The 23,235-nt window shown below is 35.5% G+C and overlaps 1 protein-coding gene across 2 annotated transcripts in view; it reads left to right on the forward strand.

Annotated features, from left to right (window-relative positions):
- Positions 1–13,289, forward strand: part of Kcnt2 (potassium sodium-activated channel subfamily T member 2) — a 354,847-nt gene extending 341,558 nt beyond the window's left edge. For both annotated transcript variants that reach the window (XM_006994959.4, XM_042258262.2), the window contains 2 exons: positions 2,388–2,472; positions 10,604–13,289. In XM_006994959.4, coding sequence (XP_006995021.1) covers positions 2,388–2,472; positions 10,604–10,715 — 197 coding nt within the window. In that variant the 3' untranslated portion in view covers positions 10,716–13,289. The remainder of the gene's footprint in view (positions 1–2,387; positions 2,473–10,603) is intronic.
- Positions 13,290–23,235: the final 9,946 nt, after the last annotated feature.

Raw genomic sequence — 23,235 nt, forward strand, 5'->3', positions numbered from 1 at the left:
ACCTGTGTCAGTATAATACGATTTATGTTTGATTTGTAACTATTTTTGGAGTATCATTTTTATAATAAATTGGGATTTCAAACTCCAGCCTGTTGATTTAGACATACATCCCTCGTTATGATTCCTAGACTTAGCAAATAAACATACTGGATTCCCAGCTGCATTTGACTTTCAAATAATTTTTCAGTGTTTCCCAAATTATTTCAGTGTTCCCCATGCAATCTTTAGGCCATACTTGTGCTAAGCAGTTTGTTTGTTAGATGTTAGCTGTGCTTTATACATCCTTGGGCATTCTTTGTTTATTTCCTGGCAATCCTGACATTATTAGTGGTAAACTTTTGGTCGGCTCACCTATTCTATAATTTGTCTGTCCTGTGAGATACTAACTTTAGTTACAGGCATTAAAGTTGATTTGCAAATCAACTGAACTAAAGCAGAATATATTATGACATTGGGAGGGCATTTTTTTGCTACCGAAATGAATGTAATAAATAACATTATTTTGTGAGAATAGCATTTCAGTACAGCAAATTGCTTATTAGGTTCAGCTATGTTGGCCTGACATGAACTTTAATGAAGTATTTAGATATTGAGGAACTTCCTTTGGTAAGAAGCAATTTTAAACTTTTCTTCAAACTTAATAATACAGTATTGCCTTCAAGAACTATGCTTAATGCTGGGTGGTGGTGGCACATGCCTTTAATCCCAGCACTTGGGAGGCAGAGGCAGGCAGATCTCTGTTGCTGGAGGGCTTCTCTCCAGGTTCCCCAAGCCCCGCAGTCCCACAATCCACTTATAAAATAATCACTCAGACGCTTATATCACTTATAAACTGTATGGCCGTGGCAGGCTTTCTGCTAACTGTCCTTTTATCTTAAATTAACCCATTTTTATAAATCTATACTTTGCCACGTGGCTGGTGGCTTAACGGCGTCTTTACAGGTTACCTCTCCTGGCCGTGGCTGCAGTGTCTCTCCCCTCAGCCTTCCGCTTCCCAGCATTCTCCTCTCTCCTTGTCCCACCTACTTCCTGCCTCGTCACTGGCCACCAGTGTTTTATTTATATAGAACAATATCCACAGCAGATCTCTGTGAGCTCAAGGCCAGCCTGGGCTACAGAGTGAGTTCCAGGAAAGACACAAAACTACATATACAGAGAAACTCTGTCTCAAAAAAAAAAAAAAAAAAAAAAAAAAAAAAAAAAAAAAAACACCAAAAAAAAAAAAAAAAAAAGAACTCTGCTTATTTACAAGCCTAGTGTCTGAAAAACACTAAACCTTCATGCTGTTTGTTGTGGTTTCAAATAAAACAACAGACTTTATCCTTGGAAAGAAGAGTAGTCATTGAAGTACATGTCCACGTGGGTTTGTCTTTGCAACTTAGAATGCTCTTAGAATGTAAAATATCAAGACCTACAAAGTTTTTCACATTTTAAAAATGATTATTTCTATGCTGTTTTGTATTGGTGAGTTTCTTATGGCTATATCTGATATTCGAATTTGTGTACTTTTCAAGAAATGAACTTTATTAAGTCATATTATTGGAGGTAAGGATTCTAATACAGGTTCAGTTATGGTGTTTTGTGGTGGCCCCTTGTCTGTATCACATTAGATCAGGTGTGAAGATAAAATAGAAACTTACAGAGTGAGGTATAAAGCCAGCTTATGTAGGGCAGGGATTGAAGACTTGCCCTTTTGAAACAACCTGATCTTTTAAGAACTAACTCAGGACATAGCCCAGTGCTCTGAGTACATTAACTTCAATGTCCTCATGGTACCAGCACTTCCCAACATGACCGATGAGAAGAAAAGTATTTGCCAGTGTAGTCTCCTTAAAATGTAAGGTTAAATTCTTTTACAAAGGATTATTTGTATTTTTAAAGAAGAAACAAATTGTGCCATGAAGTCATACATATAAAAGCTGTTCATAGTTTAACGTGATTCTCTAATACCTTCTAAATGCATACGAATAGATTATTTTTCAGGAGTTTCCTGTATCAATGTTCTCTGGGATGACAATATTTGCTTCTAATTATCTTTAATTATTATAAAGGGAAATGAATCAAGTAAATATCTCATAACCATTTCTTTAGTAGAAAAACTTTTTAATTATAATGACTTTCAGGAGAGAATGTAACTATGGTTACACTGAACAGAATTAGATACTTTATTTTTATCATCTACTGAAACAAAAAGTAGGTACTTTGAAGATATTTCAGATGACAGAAATGTAGGAACCAAACTTCCATCCATTAAAAACAAAACAGAACCAAAAGCAACTAATTCAAGTCATTGTTAAATCATTGACAACTACATGATTTAAACACGAGTACAGAGATTTCTGTGATTTTGTGTGAACCATAACAGACAACATTTGTTTATCTTGCAGATGAAATGAATGATCATCAAAGCACACTGTCCTACATCCTGATCAATCCATCTCCAGATACCAGGCTTGAGCTAAATGATGTTGTGTAAGTTGACTTCATATAGCGGATTAGGGATATATATATTACTAATCTACCTTCTATTTTATTGACCATTATAGTCTCTTATTTGTTTGTGTGATGACCATGCTTGGGAAAAGTGATTTTTGGTGAGCATATGCATCCCTCTGGTTCTCCATGTAGTACTTTAAAATGTAGAATTGTTGAAAAGAAGGCTTGTTAAGTGAGGAAATAGCAGCAGACATTCTCTATTCTGTGGGCAAATACACACTTTCAAAGCAAGAGAAAATCTTACTCTATGGAGAGCAGGTCAGAGAAAAAGTGAAGTAACCAACATATATGTCTCTAAAGATCTTTAAATATCCATTAGCAAAATTAAAATACCGTGGAATACATTAGGAAAAGGCTAGAAAGAAGAACCACATCACTAAAATAGTTCTCACCCTTCCTAATGCTGCAACCCTTTAATACAGTTCCACATGTTGTGGTGACCCCCCTGACCATAAAATTTATTTTATTGCTACTTCATAACTGTAATTTTGCTACTGTTATGAATCATAATGTAAATATCTTATATGTGACCCCCCAAAGGGGTTGCAATCCACAGGTTGAGAACTGCTGCCCTAAAAGGATGGAGTGTATGTATACAATAGTTATGACACTATCCTAAAAATGAGATACAGAAATTAATATGACAGTTTCCTTTACTTCCACGTGCTTATACTTAATTAACAAAATTATAGTTGATCACAAGTAAATGGAAAGAATTCACAATGACTTATGTCATATAAGGAATTTAATCTTTGATTAAGTTAGGTGGTACTTCATTAATTTCAAGAAGAAAGATATTACTTCAAAATGGAATCAATACCAAAAATGGTGGGAGATATTAACTACCTTCTGAAATTTAAATAGGATTTGTTTTGCCGAATGTGGGGAGAGGGGGCGCATTCCAGAACTGGAATAATGATAAAAGAAAATCTTCTGCATAGGAAAGACAAGAAGTATTTTAGGAAATAATTGGTCAATATAACAATGGAAATCAAATTAGATTTGACTCTAAGAAGGGACTTAGGTAACAAAGTAAAAGGTTCAAATGTGACTTTATTATAGGTTGCTTATCCACACCTGAGAAAGAAAGTGTCAATAGTTTAGAAATGAAACTTTTACAGTTGATAGTGTGAGCATAGAAAAGAAATTCTTATGAAAATCTGCTCTTCAGGTCATGAGTGGTCCTGTTCTGGGTCTGCTTGGAGGCTCAAAGATGGTGGTTACCATTGTTACCATTCACCGTGGCTGGGAAATAGAAGAGGCAGGAACTTGAATAATTTGTCATTGCCTACGGATTGAGCAGCACAAAGCGAGGAATGCTTGTGTTCACCCCACTTTTTCCTTTTTATATGTTTAGGATTCCATCACAGGGAATAGATCTTCCAACCTCAGTAAATCTAGTGAACATAATCCCCAGTAGAAAAGCTTAGATACCATCGGTCAGTTGACTGTAGATCTATCTGGTTGAAAATTGAAATTGACATTCACAGAATGTAATTGACTTGTTATGTCCTTGACATTTATCATTTCTGTTGAGACTATCCAAATTCTCTTCCTCTAACTATTTTGAAGTATACAATGAATTGTTACTTTACTATGCCATAACATTTTAAAAGTTACTTCTATCCAACTGTATTCATTTACCATATTTTAAAAGTTCTTCTATTCAATATATTCATTTACCAATTAACCGTTTTTCCTTGTACCCCATTCTCCACACTTCCTAATGATCTAATAGCTAACACTCTACTCTTTATATCTCAGAAATTAACATTTTTGTTTAAACATATAAATGAGAACACATGGTGTTTATCTTTCTATGTCTAACTCCTTTTACGTTGTTCTCTAGTTTCATCCACATGGCTTCAAATAATATCACATTATTAGATGGAAGCCTTTGTTATTAGTGATATTTCAACAAACATGAAAGTGTGGGTAGTTCTGTTCAGATAAGAGAAATATTGTTGTATGATATTCGATCACACCGTGAACCCCAAGTTTGCATTTGAGTTAATTAAAGAAAATCAACCTTTGCTCAGGAGGCAGAGCTAGCAATTACCTGACAGAAAGTAATCAAAGAGAGTCAGAGGGAGTCTGGAAGATGGATAGAGAGATGCACAGGAAGTAGTAGGAAGGGAATTTGAGAGTGGAGGTCTTTCTGTGATGCCTGCAAAAAGGGAAGCTCAGCTTGTTGCTCCTCAAATGCTCTGAGCTAGCAGGTTTTCTCCCCAGCCTTTGACTCCTGAGTCTTATTGACAAATAGAACAATAGAGATCTACTTAAAAACTATATGTGTTGTCAGGAACAGAAAGCAGACCAAACAGAATATAAAAGTTATACATGCCATTACCAGAGAATCAGTGTCATTACCAGAGAAGTGGGCCGGTACCCGAAAAACCACAATTACTGCCAGAAACGGCAGTAATTTTTACTGCTTTTACACTTGTTTCGTCTTCTAAAGTACAGTCTATCTTGGAGAAGTTTCCATATGTTGAGAAGAACGTATATTCAGCGGTTGCTGGAGTAAATGTTCTGTAAATGTCAATTAGCTCAATTTAATTCATGGTATAATGAACCATATAATTCTTATTGAGTTATTTACTTAATTTTCTTTATATACCTTGTAGTAGATTGCGGGATCACACTGCTTTTCTTTCTAGTTCTATAAAAATAATTTCTGTATTGTTTTAATTATGGCTAAACTATTTAAAATTTGCATTAATAGTAAACGAGTATTTCTCTTTTTCTACATCTCCAGCAATATTTGATCTCTGATCTTTTGTATAATAGCCATTCTAAAAGATGTTAGACAATAATCACTCTGTTTTGATTTGTATTCATTTAATGATTGGATGTTGTTATAGTTTTTTGTTCTTTTCAGTAATTTCTATGACAACTGTTCTTTCAGGTCATTTGTGGAATTTTAATTGCATTAATACTTTGGGGATTTTGCTGTTGTTAAACTGGTTGAACTCCCCATGTATTCTAGATATAATATTACTTATTGAATCAATATTTCAGAAACCATCTCCCACTTTGTGGTTTACACTTTGTTGATCATTCTTTAGCTGGCCAAGCTTTTGGCCTTGGTATAATGCCATTTGCCAATTTTTCTTTTTCTTGTTGTGTGTTTTGGGTTCTGTTATCCTGTAAGAATCAATTTAATTATGCTGTATGTCTTTGTAGTATAATAGAAGGCACATTTAAATAATTTTACTGGAATAAAATAAGCATAAAATTTATACCTTTCAATATAGAAGTTACTGTCTTTAAGTATTTCCCATGGCTATGAAGAAATTGTCATGATTCAATTTTGGAACATTTCATCCCTCATTAAGGAAATCCTGCATCACAGATGGTTTAAGATAGCCATCTCCATCATCTATCTCCCTGCTCTTAGTTTTGTACTTACTTATTAGCCTGCATTCTATCATTACAGGTTTTCTTTTACTAGTAAATTTGCAAGTAAATAATATCACCTAATATTTATCCTTTTGTTATTTTATTTCTTCTTTGAAAAAATATAATAAAGGATCAATCATGTGGCAGTACCATAATGTTTTAATTTCCAAATATTATTTAATGCAGATAGGCCACATTTTATTGTTGCATCATTGTTCTTTAACATTTCTTTCTGATTTTTGACTCTTGGGATATGGTATTATGACCTTTTAATAGATGCATGTTTTCACTTCTCTTAAGGATATACTTGGCAGTAAAATTGCTGGGTACATGGTGATATTATCTTTATCATTTTGAGGATAAACTAAACTTTTTAATAAACCTGTTGTATAAGATTTCCTCTCTAGTAGATAGTGTAACAATATCCTAGTCAACATTTGTTGTTTTGGTGTGTAATAGCCTTCTATAATATTTTTAAATAATTTTATATTGTTCTTCAAAATTTAAAATACAATAAATAGTCATCACATCCTCCCTACTATTACCCTCCAACTCCTCTTGGAACCATCCGACCTGTATCTCTTCTGCCTTTGTGTTCTCTTTTATTATTACTCACACTTTTAGCTCCAAGTCTAATTAGAGTTTAGTATATACACATGGTTGTGGGAACCATCCAGTAGTATGTACCACCTAGCAGTGCATAGACAACGTACTATTGGCTGCATTCCCAAAGACAAGTGGCTCTCAGTAGCTCAGCAGCCATCAACTGCCAATAGTTCTTCAGCTATTGGTGAGGTCTCTGGGCTGTGACATAACTCCCTTGACTTCTGCCTGCTGAAAAAACAGAAACTCTTTGACCATGCTCAACAATAACAAAACTATGTGGATATAAACATAAACATTTAGAAGGCAGTTTCACAACCATTTTGTATGAAACATTATATCACTCAGTTCTCATCTAACACCAACAATCTCCCCAATACTTGACCAGCCTTATTTTTTTTACTTATTTATTTATTTTGGTTTTTTCAAGACAGGGTTTCTCTGTGTAGCTTTTGGCTGTCCTTGAACTTACTCTGTAGACCAGGCTGGCCTTGAACTCATAGAAATCCACCTGCCTCTGCCTCCCAAGTACTGGAATTAAAGGCATGCATCACCACCACCTGGCTTGACCAGCTTTATAGTACCAGCTGTGAAATCCCTCCTGCAGAGCAGACCTCAAATCAAACAAAAAGGTGATTGGTTAATAGAGTTACTATGCTACTTTTGTAGCAGGAGCACAGCTTTCCTGGTACACTGGTATTGTAGCATATGGGGTCCAGTACTGGGTATGCTAAAGCAAAGTGTGTGGTATCTTCAGCAATAATCTTTCTATCTAGTTAAGCTGAGCAATAATAATGCTCCCAAAAGACATGCATAATGAAACAAAAACTTTAGAGCCAGGCATGAATTACTTTTCTAGAAGTTATTGAAGAGGAGGGCCTCAGTGGTGGTCAAAACTGCAAAAGCTATTGCCATTTTCCTTGGAAGCTCATTCTAGATATTTGTCAAGACGTGTCCTAAAGGGCTTCCTGTTTTCTGCTACTAGAGTTATAGTTGGGTTTACAGATAAATCCTTCACCTGTTTGGAAATGATTGTTGTGTGTGGTTAAAAAACATAGGGATATAATTTTGAGGTTTTGTTCAGTTTTCACAAAACCATTTGTTGAGGAGATTATCCTATCTCCTCTTCAAGTTCTTGATCCTCTGTTGCAAATTCAGCCAACTGAATGATGACTAAATACATGTGCTTGTTTATATGTTAGTACCATGCTGTGTTGGTTACTCTACAGCACTGTAGTATAGTTTACTCTACAAGATGTAAGCCTTGTAATTGTTCTACTTTTTCCCACTTTGCTTAGGATTACATTATTACCTCGAGTCTCACTGAAAAGTCTAAAATCCATAAGGATATGTGATGCTAAAGTTTAAAAGACTAACCTGTTCTGTACAGAGATGTGTATATAGAGAAAAAAAATAGTCGATGTCAAACTGTGGGGTAGTGTTCAGTTTTAGGGTAAGATAAAAAACATTTCACAAAAAGTTACTAGAAAAGTATAATAGAAAGAATAACGTTATCCCTATCTCAAACTTGGAAAAGATTCCTAAGTTAAACCTAACATTATCAAATACAATATATTTTACTGTAAGAAAATAGGAGATTTTTGTAATCAGGTTAGCATAATTTTAAGTTACTAGAGTTCCCACAGTCCTGTCAGAACTTATAGCTAATGATGTTGAATTTATAGAGGACAGAAATCTGTGGAAGAATGTTATAACACACCTGGCTCTGTCTTTAAGACATCATTTGGATTACCACTGTAAGAAAATTTAGTAACTCTTCTCTACCATCTGTACTTGTACATCTTCTTTCCTAGAAACCCATTTTTAAAGAAGGAACTTTAGAAATTTCTAATCTACCTCATATCTTAATTTGAATATTCTTTTCTAAATAATCATAACTGACCGTTCTGTTGGTTTTCTTAGTTAGGCTTACTTTATTTGTATTTTATAATGAATTTTAAGTTTCTTATGACTGCTACAACAGTTGTGCATGGTTGTCTGTTCAACATTGATATGTTAATCTCTTGAGTGTATGAACATGTTTTTCCATCATATATATGTATACATATATACATATATATACATACACATATATATGTTTATTGTTTCAAATGAATTATGAAACTTTCTAGCCTAGAGCCACATTTATTTACAGTGCATACAGTAAATCAAGCATGCTTGCAAGAAATTTCCTGCTCTTTGAACACTTTTATTTTTATTGAATTTAAGCAAAAACATCAATTTAAGTGCCATGAAAATATGGTCCTAACATTATTCCTGTGATTGTATTTGTGGCATTGACAGAAGGCTTAGCAGAACTCAAGCTATGGCACATTGTCATACTTACTACAACACGTAGCAGACCAAAGGACAGCCAAAGGAATGTGCTCTGGTCAAACTCTGGCTTGTAATGATAATATTGTAGAAAACAGTGTTGGTCACAATATCAATGGATAATGAATTATACTTGTACTTTTTGTGTTTTTTTTTCTAAAATCTCACTTCTAGAAGTTCATTCCAAATGAAAGAGCAACATTAATTTGATTCTGAAACAATAAATCACTAGATGAAATGTCGTTAAATGGCTTAATGTGTGCTATTAGTTTTCTTCATTGATTTACAATGCTTTTGAAATTTCAAGTAATTAGAAAGCAGTGTGCATAGACAGTGAAATTCTGTTAATAGATCCAAGGACACCAATTTAAGCTTTTATTTGATTGAAGAAACTGGACTGAGCGGCTTTTGGTTATCGTTCATCATACTTAATAAGGGCTGTACTATATGAATATTTTTCCATCCAGGTTTCAGGAAGAAAAGTACAATCATTGTTCGGTACTGGTTATTAAATTAGTTTCCCAATTCTCTTTTTTCACTTCCTTCTAAAATTATTATAGTTATATGTAATTCCACTTTCATTTTCACCTGGAACATGACTATCCCAGAAAGCCATTAGTTAATAGTTTTCATTATCTCTGTGCTGTCTGTCTTTATGGCTTTACCTACCACTACTTCCTTGTCTAACCACGTGTTTAGTCAAACTCCTTTGTTAAAATATACCAGGAACAGTCTTTCCTCTGTCCCCGACCCACCCTATGCAAGTTTGGCATGGTCTTCCTGCTTTTGATTTCTCAAGTCTATTTTTTTAAAAGATTAAACCCAAATCCCTTAATAGAGTATTACCCTGTTCTCTTCTGTTTAGGGGCTGTTTAGAATCTCCTTCTCTTCTTTACATATGCTCCCTGAACTGGTAGCATGTAATAATGTAATAAATAATGCCACATATGACGTCACAGCATGAAGAATCTCCTCCCCCAGACAAATCCAAATATTAATAGAACATTTGAGTTTGTCAAGTGAACATTTTCTTATTTACTCATAGAACTTATTAGGAATGATTTTCTAAGAATCACATGGTGGCTCTTACATGTAACCCCCAAAGTTTCAGAAAGAGTCAAGAATATCCCCACAATTTTGAAGCTAGCCTGGCCTACATAGAGAGGTCCAGGCTAGTTAGAACTAGATTATGAGACCAAACGACATCAACAAACAAACAAAAGGAATAAGTAAAGACATATAAATTGGCTTTTATGCTTCAGTATTATTATCTTAAATACCAGATCGTAGACCAGATGAACAATTTTCTGGATAATCCAAATGTTATCTAGGCATAATATTTTCCATAACAAGAATTAACTGTGTAAATTAGAAATGCTCTTTAAATCACTTACAACAAATTCTTAATTGTATGAATCATAAAAATAAGTACACGAGTAATAAGTAGTGACCTAATGATGGTTATGATGTAGATCTCAATAGAAAGTAGCCAGTGTTTATAGTAGAAAGTAGAAAAGATAAATAAATTATGGTGCTTTGACCAATTGAAGCATCATAATTGGAAAGAGCAAAATACTTTATTCACTAGCATTTATCATCTAATCATATCAAGCTAATTACAGTGAGTCTTTCTGTTGGTTGTGTATAAAGTAACAGTTTAGATAATTTACACATAGAACATATAATAAGTGAATATTTCAGGTGACACTTTGAATTAAGTTTACCTTGGTTTACTAATACAGCTTCCTGCTTTGTTTTCCTCTGGTAGATACTTGATTCGACCAGATCCACTGTCCTACCTGCCAAACAGTGAACCCAGTAGGAAAAACAGCATCTGCAATGCCACTGTTCAAGACTCCCGGGAGGAAACTCAACTCTGATGGAAAGAAAATAAGAGACCTTATTTTCCCTATGGGGACCTTGCTTGAAATCACTAAAATGTTGTAGATGGTCCTAAGAAATGGACTGGAAGGTACTCAGTTTCTCACTTTTCTTCTATTTAAAAACAAAATCTATTCTCTCAGAAGTACAGATAATTTTGAAACTTCATGTGGTATTTATTTAAATTTCATCACTGGGAGATTCTGAAAAATGAATATAAAATACAGAAGTTGAAATCTGATATTTAACTGTTCAAGAATAATCAGAATTGTATGCATCCTATTTTAAAACATTACTAAGACTGTATGAAAACAAAGAAATCCACCTATATTCAGTGCATCACAAGGGCACTGAAGCCTGATTTTATCCTTATAATTAAATATATTAATATATTGCTTAAATTTGCTGTTTCTAAAATTGAGCCCACTAAGAATGTCTGCTTATCTCTATGTAGAGATTAACCACTAACTTCTGTGGCTGACTTCTGTCTAGGAATCATAGTTTTCTTCAGAATAGATCTTTAGAGTCATTTATGTCTGTTTTTCCATATATTATTGTGTTCATTTTAGAATCCAAGATATCCATAGCATGTTTATTATTCAGAAGACACTAAAATACAAAGAAATATTAATCACCTGGGCTTTTTGGTGACTTCATATCTAATGCACATTTTATGCCAAGAAAAGTTTACTTAAGAGAAAATATTTTTGTTCTCCTAAAAAGTACCTAATATAGAGAAAACAATACATATCTTTTCAGCTAATATGAATGTGAAAATTGGAATATCACCTGTATATATCAGATGAGCAGTGATGATTTCCATTACTGTTGGCTTTAATATATTTCATTTAGCTATATAGTAAATTTCAGTAGGAAAATGGGTCAAAGTTTAAAAGAAGAGTATTTATACATTTTATGGACCACAGGAACACTTTAAAACATTTAGCATTCTCCAAATGTCTTTGATATTAAATACTCACACTTAAAATCTGATTAATATGAAAATAATCAAACATATCTATACCTTAACATTATAAGGAAAATATCATTAACACAGATATTTCTTGTATTTTAAATTTAATATGAATTATTCAGAATTTGACAGATATATTTAATATAAATAATACTCTTGCCTTTAGTCTCTATTTTTTTCTTCATAAATACAACAAAACTCACAAGAGGATGAATACATACACAGTTTGCCAAATCAAATAGACTAATAAAGTGGTCCCATGAGAGACATATTGGTACTTTTCAAAAACAAAAATTCTGTTTTTTATCTTTTTCTTTATTATGAGCATGACACTTGCGACCTAAAATAGTCCATGTAAGAAATGAAATATTTTCTCCTTTCTTATCATCATAAAATAAATAATAGGAAAGGAAAATAAATTCTTTTAAAATATGAAGCCTAACATCCTCCCAATAGTCATACAGAAAAATAGAAGCATAAAATGTGAAATCAAATCTTCTAGCCATTTTACTGGAGAATATAGATTTTTTTTTATTACCAGTACTTTACATTACCTATAATTTAGAATGAGAAAAACATGAAGCATTCCCAAAAAACAGAGATGCTCTCTAGTTTTCAGAGAAGTTTGGTTAAAGCAAGGTACTTCAAATTGAGAGCATGCCTTAAAATGTCAACATTGTATGCAAATGTGTGTATTATAAATGTGAAATACATTTGAAAAACACCACATGATGTTAAAATTGAAAGCAGAATTGAGTTAATGTATGCAATAGATAAAACATATTGAATATACTGACTTATTTTACATTTGGATATCAGTAGTAAAGTAAGAGCTTTCTTTAGATTAACATTTTTTTATTCCATTACAGTTCTTTTAGGAATAAATGTCAGATTTTAAAAGTCTTGTATTTCCCAATGAGGTCTGAAGTTTAGTATTTTTGCATTATGACAGTTGCTAAGACTGGGATTTTAAGCTAGGATATGACTATATTTCCTATAAAACTAAAAATTTTGTTTCATAAATTTTAAAGTAATTATTTTTTGATTATGAATATTAGTCCAAATTTAATATTTGAGAGAATTAATATTGCTTGCTATAACAATGATTGTTTCTAGTCTTTCCGATTATTTGAAGAATAAATGATGCTTATTAAAGGACTTTGAACAAACTGATGTTTTTTTTAAATAATGACACTTGCACATGAAGATTAAAACATGAAGTAATCATGCTCTTAGCCCTTCGAGAATTGGTTTGGTTTATTGTCTGTGTGACATTTTGCTACCAGTTTCATTGAATTGCTTTAAAAATAGATAATAATAAAATTATTTCTGATGATAATGAAAATCCCTTAGTTTTTTTTATGGCAGAACTTTGTTTTGACAAATTATGTTTGAAACTGTTCAAGTATCTTGTCATTTTTATATATCAAACCCCAAATAAATGTGAAAGTTGCTGATTGGAAAAAATGAAAAATACTGTTGAATTACTTCTTCACACGACAGCCTGTGGATAATTACTGTGCAGGAAAAGAGAAGGGAAGAGATGTGTAGAGAAAGAAAAGAGGTACACAACAGGAAGAAAAAAAATGAAGTGATTATGGGGAGGAAATGAAACTTATTTGAGGTCCAAAAGAGAAATATACTTTACAGAAAGTGTCGGGTCCTCATATGCTTATTTATATAATCCGGAAAAATTACTACCTAAGGGAAAATTAACATGGTTTCAAACGTTGTGCGGTTCTTTCTTTCAGGCAAACACTAGACATTTTTCTTCCTATTTCTGTTGCTATGGTTCCTGGAAGACCCCTGCAGTGTAGGTAATGAGGACACAGACTTAGCCATGGGAATAGAAAGAACTAGGAGAGAACAGAGCCAACGGAGCAGTGGGTTGTAAGTTCTCTGATATTTCATGCTGTCTACCATATATCCTAACCATGATGCTCAGAAACTCAGTGGGCACAGACAGTCCCCGGAAAGGCGTGTTCTATCCTCTCTAAGGACTGGCTACTGGAGCAGTATGATGTCCCGGGATCCAGCCCACTCTGGAAGCTTTTCCAAGGGGTGTATACTTAGGACAAGGGCTATTGTAATGTACAGTGGTTATCACGTTGTGAGTCAAGGATGCCCTCAACATGGAGTGGTGGATCTTGGGAGAAGTGCTGCTGGCCAAGCATGCTTCAGAGTACCTTTCTCTAGCACCTTGGAGCAGAACTCTAGCGAATTCACCTAGTCCAGCAACGTTGTGGCTGCTTTCCCTTGTATGAGATCCCAAGTGCTGCCTTCAAATGAACCGAGCATCAATCTAAAGGCTTTTCCCCAAAACCTTTATCTTGAAGCTGTGGATACTGTTCATATACTACTTCATAGTTTTCATGTTCTCTTTGCTAGCCAATCTAATATTATTCCTGTGTTCCCTTAAGAGTTAATTATTCACCACCAGCATTTCCCCCTTGTCCTGTATAGAGATTTCTTAACTATCACAAGGAAGGAATGTTAGGAGACAAAACTTCTTCAGATAAAAAAGGTTAATTTATGTACTCAAACACTGGTTCAAAACTTGAACTCATGGATTTGACAAAACACAAACAGAAGCAATTGTGTCTGCATTATCTACCTTATCAAATGCCAGTCTGGATACTAACTAGAAGGAGGTGTTCACTCAAGCCCAGCAGAAACAAAAAAACAAAACAAAACAAAACAGTACAACATATATGGTCAGCCTAGAAAAACTAGTATTTGCAAAGCTAAGAGTAGAATGAGGGGGGAAACATACAAACAGTTAAGCTACCATGCTTTTTCTGTGCATTTCAAAGTAATTACTTACTCTACATATTTACTGGAATTAACTTTCCTCATTACTATTCTATTTTAATTTTTATATAAAATAAAATGTCATAATAAAGTTGTCAATTTTTAAAGTTACTTTTTATATAAATTGAGACTATTTTTGTAATGAATAAACCTTACGTTGAAAAAGATTAATAATATTTATATGAAATATTATTGACCTGATGCTCTAATGCTGTCAAGGGGTTCAGTGACAGGTTCCTCTTCTCTGCCAATTAAAGAAATAAAAGTCAAGAAAGAATCTTAAAGAATCTCAGTACAGTCATATGATACCTGGGAAATCAGGAACCCTATGGGGTTCTTAATTTCATCAACAAAAGAATTTAAGATCACTTAAGGACAACAAAGATACTCAAAGAGAAGCTTGAGGACAATTAATTATAGTTCAAAAAGAAACCTCAGGACATGAAAGCTGCGATCTTACAGATGCCTCGAAGGAAGAGGGTGGGCAGGAGAAAGAACCTAAACCATGCTGCTGGAGATGAGGCAATGTGAAAGTCGGGTCACTGGCCACAGGCAGACACACCTTAGAGACAGCAAGAAAGCGAAAGCCTTAATTACAGGGCTAAAAGACACCAAAGCTGAGGTCACTTTCATAAAACCAAAAAAAGGAAATAAACAGAAGAATATATATACTTATATTCACTATAAAATAAATATTCAAAATTTTGGAATAATGTGAAATTATTAATTATTTTATTAAGAATTCTAAAATTACATAAACTACAAGGAAAATAGTATCTACTTGACAAAACACTATGATTTCAAATGTCCTTGGGCTGAGTATGATATAGCTGGTGATAAAGTTTTAATGAATTGACTTTTAAGTTTCTGGCAAGGAACAAGCTGTGAAATGACTGAAACTCGGATTGAAAAACATGTTTTTATGGATAATAAAGTGTATGTTCTTGTCTTGTTGCTGCTAATGAAAGGGGGAAAGCTCTTTATTTTGAAGCACCAATATCTTCCAAGTTGGTGTGAACAAGTCTCACTCATTTCCTGAGATAATTCAAGATTGATCCTTGCAGTAGGTAATATGTTGCAATCCAATTTGCAACCAGAAGAATGAACAGTCATCTCAGAGTCACTGGTACGAGTTAAAAAGTAAGTTCATTAGAACTTTTTTCTTTTTGGTCGTTTTTGAATATAAAATCTTCAGCACATATTTTGACAACAAGCAATTTAACTGTTAAGTTATGCAAAGTTACCAATATGCTTGTGATATCTGTAGATGTTAAAGTCCCTCAACTTTATATGTTCAATGAAAACGTTAGATAATTAGTATCACACTGTCATTCAAGTTTTTTTCTAGGGCACTGTATTACTGTGGAAACTTCATTCATTTAATGAAATGATTTTATTTACTTAAAATGGTATTTTCGTAGCAGTTTAGTGGTGACACAAGCCTTTAATCCCAGCACTTGGGAAACAGAGGTAGGCAAATCCCTGTGTTTGAGGCCAGCCTTGTTATTTTGGGACTTGGGACAATTCTGTAACTTTTTTTTATTACATTTTGTTAAAATGCTTAATATATATGTACTATAGGCAACCAACTAGTAGTAAGATTGTTGTTAACAACCTACAGAAGCAACATTTTAGTATTTTAAAGTAGTATTTGTAAGATTTATAAAATTCTTAGGCAGCCACTATTAAAAGAGACCAAGAATATCTGCCCTACCACATAATTTGAGCATTCAGACAATTTTTCAATATTGAACTAGTTATGCTCTTCTGACATCCTTCAATTTCTCTTACACCTTGTTTGTTTACTTCTTTATACCGAATAACCATGAAAGCAATTACTGAGTTCACATAACCTCAATATGAGCAAGCCAAGTAATTTAACATCTTTTTGCATCATAGATGGAAGGTAATTTTCATCTGAATCTGAAATCAATTGTTTCTTTGTAATTCAGCCAATACTATCATATCATAAACCACAAAACATAGATGATGATCAAGGGTTAGTCATTTGTTTTGTGCATACAATATTGACCTGATCTCCAGATGCTCTGGATTCATCTGACAGTGGTAGTACCACAGCCCTCAATTCCTGACTAAACAGTGCAAAGTGATTGGTCACTAAGCAGAGCAGCAACTTCCTAGTGCTGTGACTAGGCAAAAATTGTGCTCTCAGACCAAAATAATGAAGTTATGACTGGTCTAATCTTTTACCACCATGCAGAAGAATTGCTGCATGTCATAGACTGCTTTACTGCATAGTACATGTTGAGCTCATTCTTGGAGCTATGACTCACTTCAGATGGCTTTGAAGGACAGGAAATCACTGTCCTTAGTATCTATGTGAGGAAATTAAAAATAGTTTTTAATACCAAAGTGGATGTATATATCATATATGTGGATATATTTCGGTCCCAATTTTATCAGTGTATTATTAACTATGAACAATAATAACATTCATTAAGACATTTTCCTACAAGTACGTAATATATTTTGAAATTATTTGTCCCTCCCTTAATGCTCTTTTTTCCCTCTTCTCACTCTGGTCTGCTTCTTCATTCCCACTAGTCCCCATTTTCCTTTCATGACTTCCAGCTCCCTTTTTGGTTATCCAATGAGTTTACTCGGGACTGCTGATATAAGCACAGATGAGGGGGTACTTATAGGATCATGAATAACTTATCAGTGGTTAAACCGTGGAAGAAGACATCTCTCTCTCCCTCTCTACAACAATTAGCTGCCTACATCTTCTCTGCAGTGAGGGGTAAAGCCTTTTGATTCCCTTTCTTATTCATGAGGCAATGTTGATAGGCTCAATCTTGTGCAGGTCTTTTGCTAATAATATTCAGCTGGTCTGTGTTCACGAGCACAGTGGATATGTCATGCAGAAGGATGGCTGTCCACAATGTTCCATCCCTTCTTCTGGCTCTGTAATGATTTCTTCTACCTCTTCAGAGATGTTCCCTAAGCCTTTGAAGGATGTCTAGACATGCTATTTAAGGCTGTGTATTTAATAGTCACTTATTCTCAGCACTTTGAGCAGTTAAGAGTCTCTGCAGTTACCTCCTCTAACAGCAAAAAGATGCTTATCTGACCAAAGCTCAGTGGAAGACTCTGCTGTAGCCATTAACATAAGTATTTACAAAGCAAACTTTACAGGCACAACATCATCCTAATTTTTAATATGATGAGCAATCAGCTCTGTGCTCATGGACTAAGAAACAGATGCTACAAAGACCCTTTAGTCCAAAAGTAGTTCTAGATTGAAAGTCATATTTTTACTTAGCTGATTATGCTCATGATTGTATACCACATATTGAAATTGACATGTCTTCAGGACATTAACATAAAACCATCTTTTCATATGTATTCAGAAAAAGACAATCCATTTGACTAAAGGAAAAGCCTAGGGCACGTCTTTGATCTTCTCATTCATCACCTCTTCAGAGTCGTATGATTTCTGCTCCATCAAAGTTTGTCAAATCTGAGTTCTCATCCCTGCCTCTCTAGACCAGAGCAATCACATATCACCCTAGATATGAACTACTATACTGCATCATTCAAACACAATCATCCCTCCTCCATTTTTATTTTTCTAAATTATGGTTGGAATTACCCTTCAAAAAATCAAATCTGTTTTAAATAAAATAATCCCAAGTATCCCCTTACTATAGAATAAAGACCGAAGTAATTAACATGAATATAAAGCCATAATCTTTGCACTGTGTTTATCACTTCCATCTCACCATTGGAATTTCACTCTTGGTCTCTATCCCTAGTTAAGATACACATGTGCTATGTTTGCCTTTGGAAATTGACCATTTAACTTCCACTGATTTCTAGAAAGTTCGGTTATTAAATGAATTATGAAGAAAAGTTTATTTTTTAAATCTCTCTTCTTAGATTTAGTCTTGTGGCTTTTTAAAAAGACATATTAGGAAATAAATATAAAAGCAGTTATATAAAATTTTTCTTTTTAATTATATGCCTGTGTGGGTATGTGCACATAAGTGCAGGTGCCCACAGAGGCTGGCTTATTTTACTGCATTGGATGGTATCTTCAGAACACTCATGTCCATCTAGAACCTGTGTAGCTGGAGCTTTTCTGGTCCTACCTGGTCCACAGTCAGGACAAATCACTCTCTCCCACGAGTCCTGCAGCTGCTCAGACCCAACCGAATAAACACATGGAGTCTTATATTGCTTACAAACTGTATGGCTGCAGCAGACTTCTTGTTATCTAGTTCTTCTACCTTAAATTAACCCATTTATATAAATCTATACTTTGCCTCATGGCTTGTGGCTTACCGGTACCTTACATCGTCCTGGTCATGGCGGCGGGTGGCAGTGTCTCCCTCTCTGCCTTCTTGTTCTCTCAATTCTCCTTTCTGTTAGTCCCGCCTATACTTCCTGCCTGGCTACTGGCCAATCAGTGTTTTATTTATTAACCAATCAGAGCAACACATTTGACATACAGAACATCCCACAACAAACTTGGGAAGTATTTGGCTCTTATATGCAAAACTATTCTGGATAAAGATGATCTCTGAATGTCACAGACTCATCCTTTTCCAAAGATGACCAGCTGCACATGTGATAAGTAAGGCTGTGCTAGGAGCAAAACCACTAAGAGTAGGGAATGCAAAGAGCAGCCAGCACCTTCCAGCAACCAAGGGGAACTTGCAGGCCAACAACCTGAGTGAGGTTGTGATCAGCACCTTGCTTTTCTCCTGGTTCTTTGTAAGCACCTCATTTTTAGGAATTTGGAGCATCAACTGGAGGGAATCAATCCACCTAGCATCATGGGTTTACTTGGTTCCTTAACTCTGGTGTAAATCAAGACAATATGGATGGTGTTTTTGCTTCTTTTCTGGTTATCATGATAAACAATTCTAATGTTGAACCTGAAAATCTCGAGGAGATAGACCATTTCCACAATTATCCAGTTAAAGCAGGCTTTAGTTTAGAGGTGCACCCAGGACTGGCCAGCTAGCTGTCTTACCCTAAGTCGGGATTTTAGAGAGAAGCCCTTTCTGGCCTTTTGAGGCCCCCTTAATGGAGAAGAAGTAAGAGATTAACAGCTGTATGTGTGTTTACAGATGAGAGGGAATTGGCTGTTAGAGATTGTTAGAAAAATATAATGAAAGAGGAAGACAAGGATATACTTCATGTAAATAGGGTCACATGTTTGCACGTTACATCAGATTTTCCCAAGGGAAGTCCTTGCCCTGGAGGAGGTGGGAATGCGGGGTGGATTGAGGGGAGGGGAGAGCGAGAGGAAGGACAGGGCTGATACATGTGGCTGATATATAAAATTAAATTAATTATAAAATTTTAAAAAATGACACACAAAAAAGAAACAAAGTTATTCTTAAATAGAAACCTATTTTTGTTAAGTAGGGGTTTAACATAGGGAGATCCTTAATTTGCAGGGTATGTTGCTCCTGTTTTGGTCTCACATTCTGAAAAGAGCAACTTCATGGAGAAAAAGGCTTATTTTAGTTCACAGTTCCAGGTTATAGTCAACTACTGCAGGGAAATCACAGTGGCAGGAGCTTGAAGGAGTTGAACATACCATATCCATAATCAGGAAGAGAGAGCAGAAAATACAAGGAGTCCTGGGTTTGGTCACCTTCTACACTCATACATGACACGATCTCCTGCCTAGAAATGCTGCTACCTACAGTGAGTGGGTCTTTCCCATATCAATTAATGTGACTAGCTTAGCACAAGACTCTACAGTGGTGTCCACAGGCCGACCTATTCTAGATAAGCCCTAATTGAGACTTTCTTTCCAGGTGATTTAGTTGACCAGGAGATAACTGAAACTAACCATTGCAGATTAACTATTAGTTTAGTTCCCTACCCCCTTAAGGAAGCCTGGATTAGTTTAAATAGAGCCAGTGAGATTATATCAGAGAGCAGATGAACCCCATCAGCACAATGACCTTGAAAGTAGTCACAGACACTGTACTTGAGCAAAGCAAATGTCTTGTCTCATGTGTTCTTTATTATTGCTATTTTTCTCTCTCCACAGGAAGTCACCGACCACTTTCTCCTTTCTGCATTGTAACCTCTGCCAAACTATATGTTGTGCCCACTTCCCATCACCATCACCCTCTGAGTTTGTTTGATTCTGTTCTTTGTAATGGTTTTTCTCTACCAATACCTAAGCTTATATCCTGAATAATGACCCCCACCCCCTTTCTCCCCCCCCCCCCCCCCCCCCCCCCCCGCAAACACACACACACCATACTCCTTATTCCAACAGGCCTGGAAAACAGGGCATTATTTATTAGTATCTATAAATTTCCTGGTGTGTTCATTTTGGAAATATTCAACTTTCTTTCCGTGTAAGTATGCACAAGGTTTTCCAGCTACCCAATCTCCTCAATGAAAGCCACTATACATTTCCTATCCCCCACAAAACTTAAATAATCTTCATTATTATGTGAATATGGTTTCCTTTAAATGTTCAGATTATAGGTACATGATCTCCAGGCAAACATCTGTGGCAGGTATCAGGCACTCTAGAAAGCAGAGCCTGATGGTAGATAGTTGTGTCATGAACCGATTACTGTTATTCTCTTGGGTTTGGTTGGTTCTCTGGAGATTAAATTCAGCCTTTTCTGAGTGCCTTAGTCTTACTAGACTTGCTCGTTGCTTCAAGAGTGGATTTTATTTTATTTTATTTTATTTTATTTTATTTTATTTTATTTTGTGAAGTGGGGCTACCCCATCTGTCTTCCTGCCATTTTGCATGTGACTGATTCTAATCTCTACTTTTCCTGTTATGGAGCATGTAGCCCTCACCAGAAGCAGAAGAGGTGGTATTGTTAGGGTGTGGGCAGTAGAAGAGGACATTGGTAGATGAGGCCAAGGAATGCTGCAGAAATCACATCACACAACAGATCTCATGCACAAGATTGGGTGGAGGGGAATGAAAGGCCACCCTCTGAGATGAGGATGAGAGACAGACAGAGAGACTGACAGAAACAGAGACAGAAATACAGAGAAATGGAGAGAGAGATGGTGGGAGGGACAGAGAGAGAGAGAGAGCTAGAGAGCAGGTGATGATGGCAGGGACCTTTTAAAGCACGTTGCATTTGGCAACTGGTGATAACACAGTTGCTGGAGCTAAGTCACTGAAGGTAGACTTGGGGAGGTACCTGGGCAGTCCCTAACAATCCCCCTTTTATTATAGAAAGTGAGGAAATAGGAAGGGGTGATGGTGAGGTAGGAATGGGGGTGCCATGCTATTTAGATTGCTTCCTATTGTCTGGGGATTTTGACCTTCCTTTGGGGGCCCAAGGAAACTGGAATACTGGCCAAGTTCTGAAAGAGCAGGCTGTTTCACTGGCTCTCCAGCCTCTGCAGGACCATCTGCAGCTAGGGAAGTACAAGCAGTCTCTGTGAGGCTTGACCATCGGGGCCTAGCCACTTTGAAGCTATCCAGGATGCAGATTTTGAGGGAACACCTGGAGTTGGTGCTAGAGCATTCTGCAGTTGATTTGAAATCTGTTGAAACAGGTAGACTAGGAAAAGAAGATAAAGTTAAGGAGTTGAGGAGAAAATTAGTTTTTCAGGTATACATTTGAAACTTTTAGATCCTGGTAGTTGGTGGAGGGGAATCCTAAGACCAGAGTGTGGAGAGAGAGGGTGGGGGATGGGAGAGAGATCCCAGTCAAAGGAATAGGTAAAATTGGCTGGTGGGGAACAGGTTGTTGATTGACAATACTTATTTGGAATTGGTTTGACCTATAAGATGTGAATCCAAGTTGATTCCCTGAGGGTTATAAGCATTTTTGTTGAAGTTTTTAAAAAAGAGACAGAAGTTTTAGATATGTTAGCATTATCACTGTAATATACACTGAAAATACATTGTAGAAAAAACAGTAAACTCATGCCTTTGAGTCATAGTAAAAGCTTGGAGACCCAAAAATGGTACTGGATTAAAATAATGGACTGTCCAGATAATTGGGTACATAGATTACACAGCTGTTTTTAGCATAATGAGAAACACTTTTAGGTTTATACTTAGAAGGTAACCAAAAGAAATTCAAAATCTTGAGCTTGTGACTATGACAATTGTAGTCAGCACTTACCAGAACCAGATTAATAGCTTATCAGAGCTCCATTGATTAATGTTAAAACTCTTAATTTTTGAAGTCTTGTGGTGATGTATCATGTCCCCCAATATACTGTGTCTCCCAATAAAATGAAACTTGACTGGAGATCAGAGGAAAAAGCCAGCCACTATATAGAAATCAAGCAATGATAGCACATGCCTTTAATCCTATCACTTGGCAAGCAGGAATCTGTCTGGATCTCTGTGAGTTCAAGGCCACACTAGGAACAGAGCCAGGTGTGGTGGCACATTCCAACACTAGCTAACCATGAAGGACAGGAGGTCTCTATAGACAGACAGGAAGTGACAGAGCTGGGCAGGAAGAGGAAGTGATGTAACTGGACAGAGGAAGCAAATCAGATGACAGAACAGCAAGGCATATAGGCATGGGTAGACAGAAAGCAGCTCGTCTTTGGAAGCTGCAGAGTTGGTGAGGTGAGGTTTGCTGTGGGTTTCCCTATCTCCCTGATCTCTCAGGTTTTCACCCCTATATCTGGTTCTGCATTTTTTATTTATTAAGACCATTTAGAAATTTGTCTACAAAGTCTTAATATAACAATAGCATAGATAGGAAAAGAAATCTGAAACATCTTTTATTTCTACATATATC

Source organism: Peromyscus maniculatus, chromosome 11, assembly GCF_049852395.1.
Source record: "Peromyscus maniculatus bairdii isolate BWxNUB_F1_BW_parent chromosome 11, HU_Pman_BW_mat_3.1, whole genome shotgun sequence".
NCBI lineage: Eukaryota > Metazoa > Chordata > Mammalia > Rodentia > Cricetidae > Peromyscus > Peromyscus maniculatus.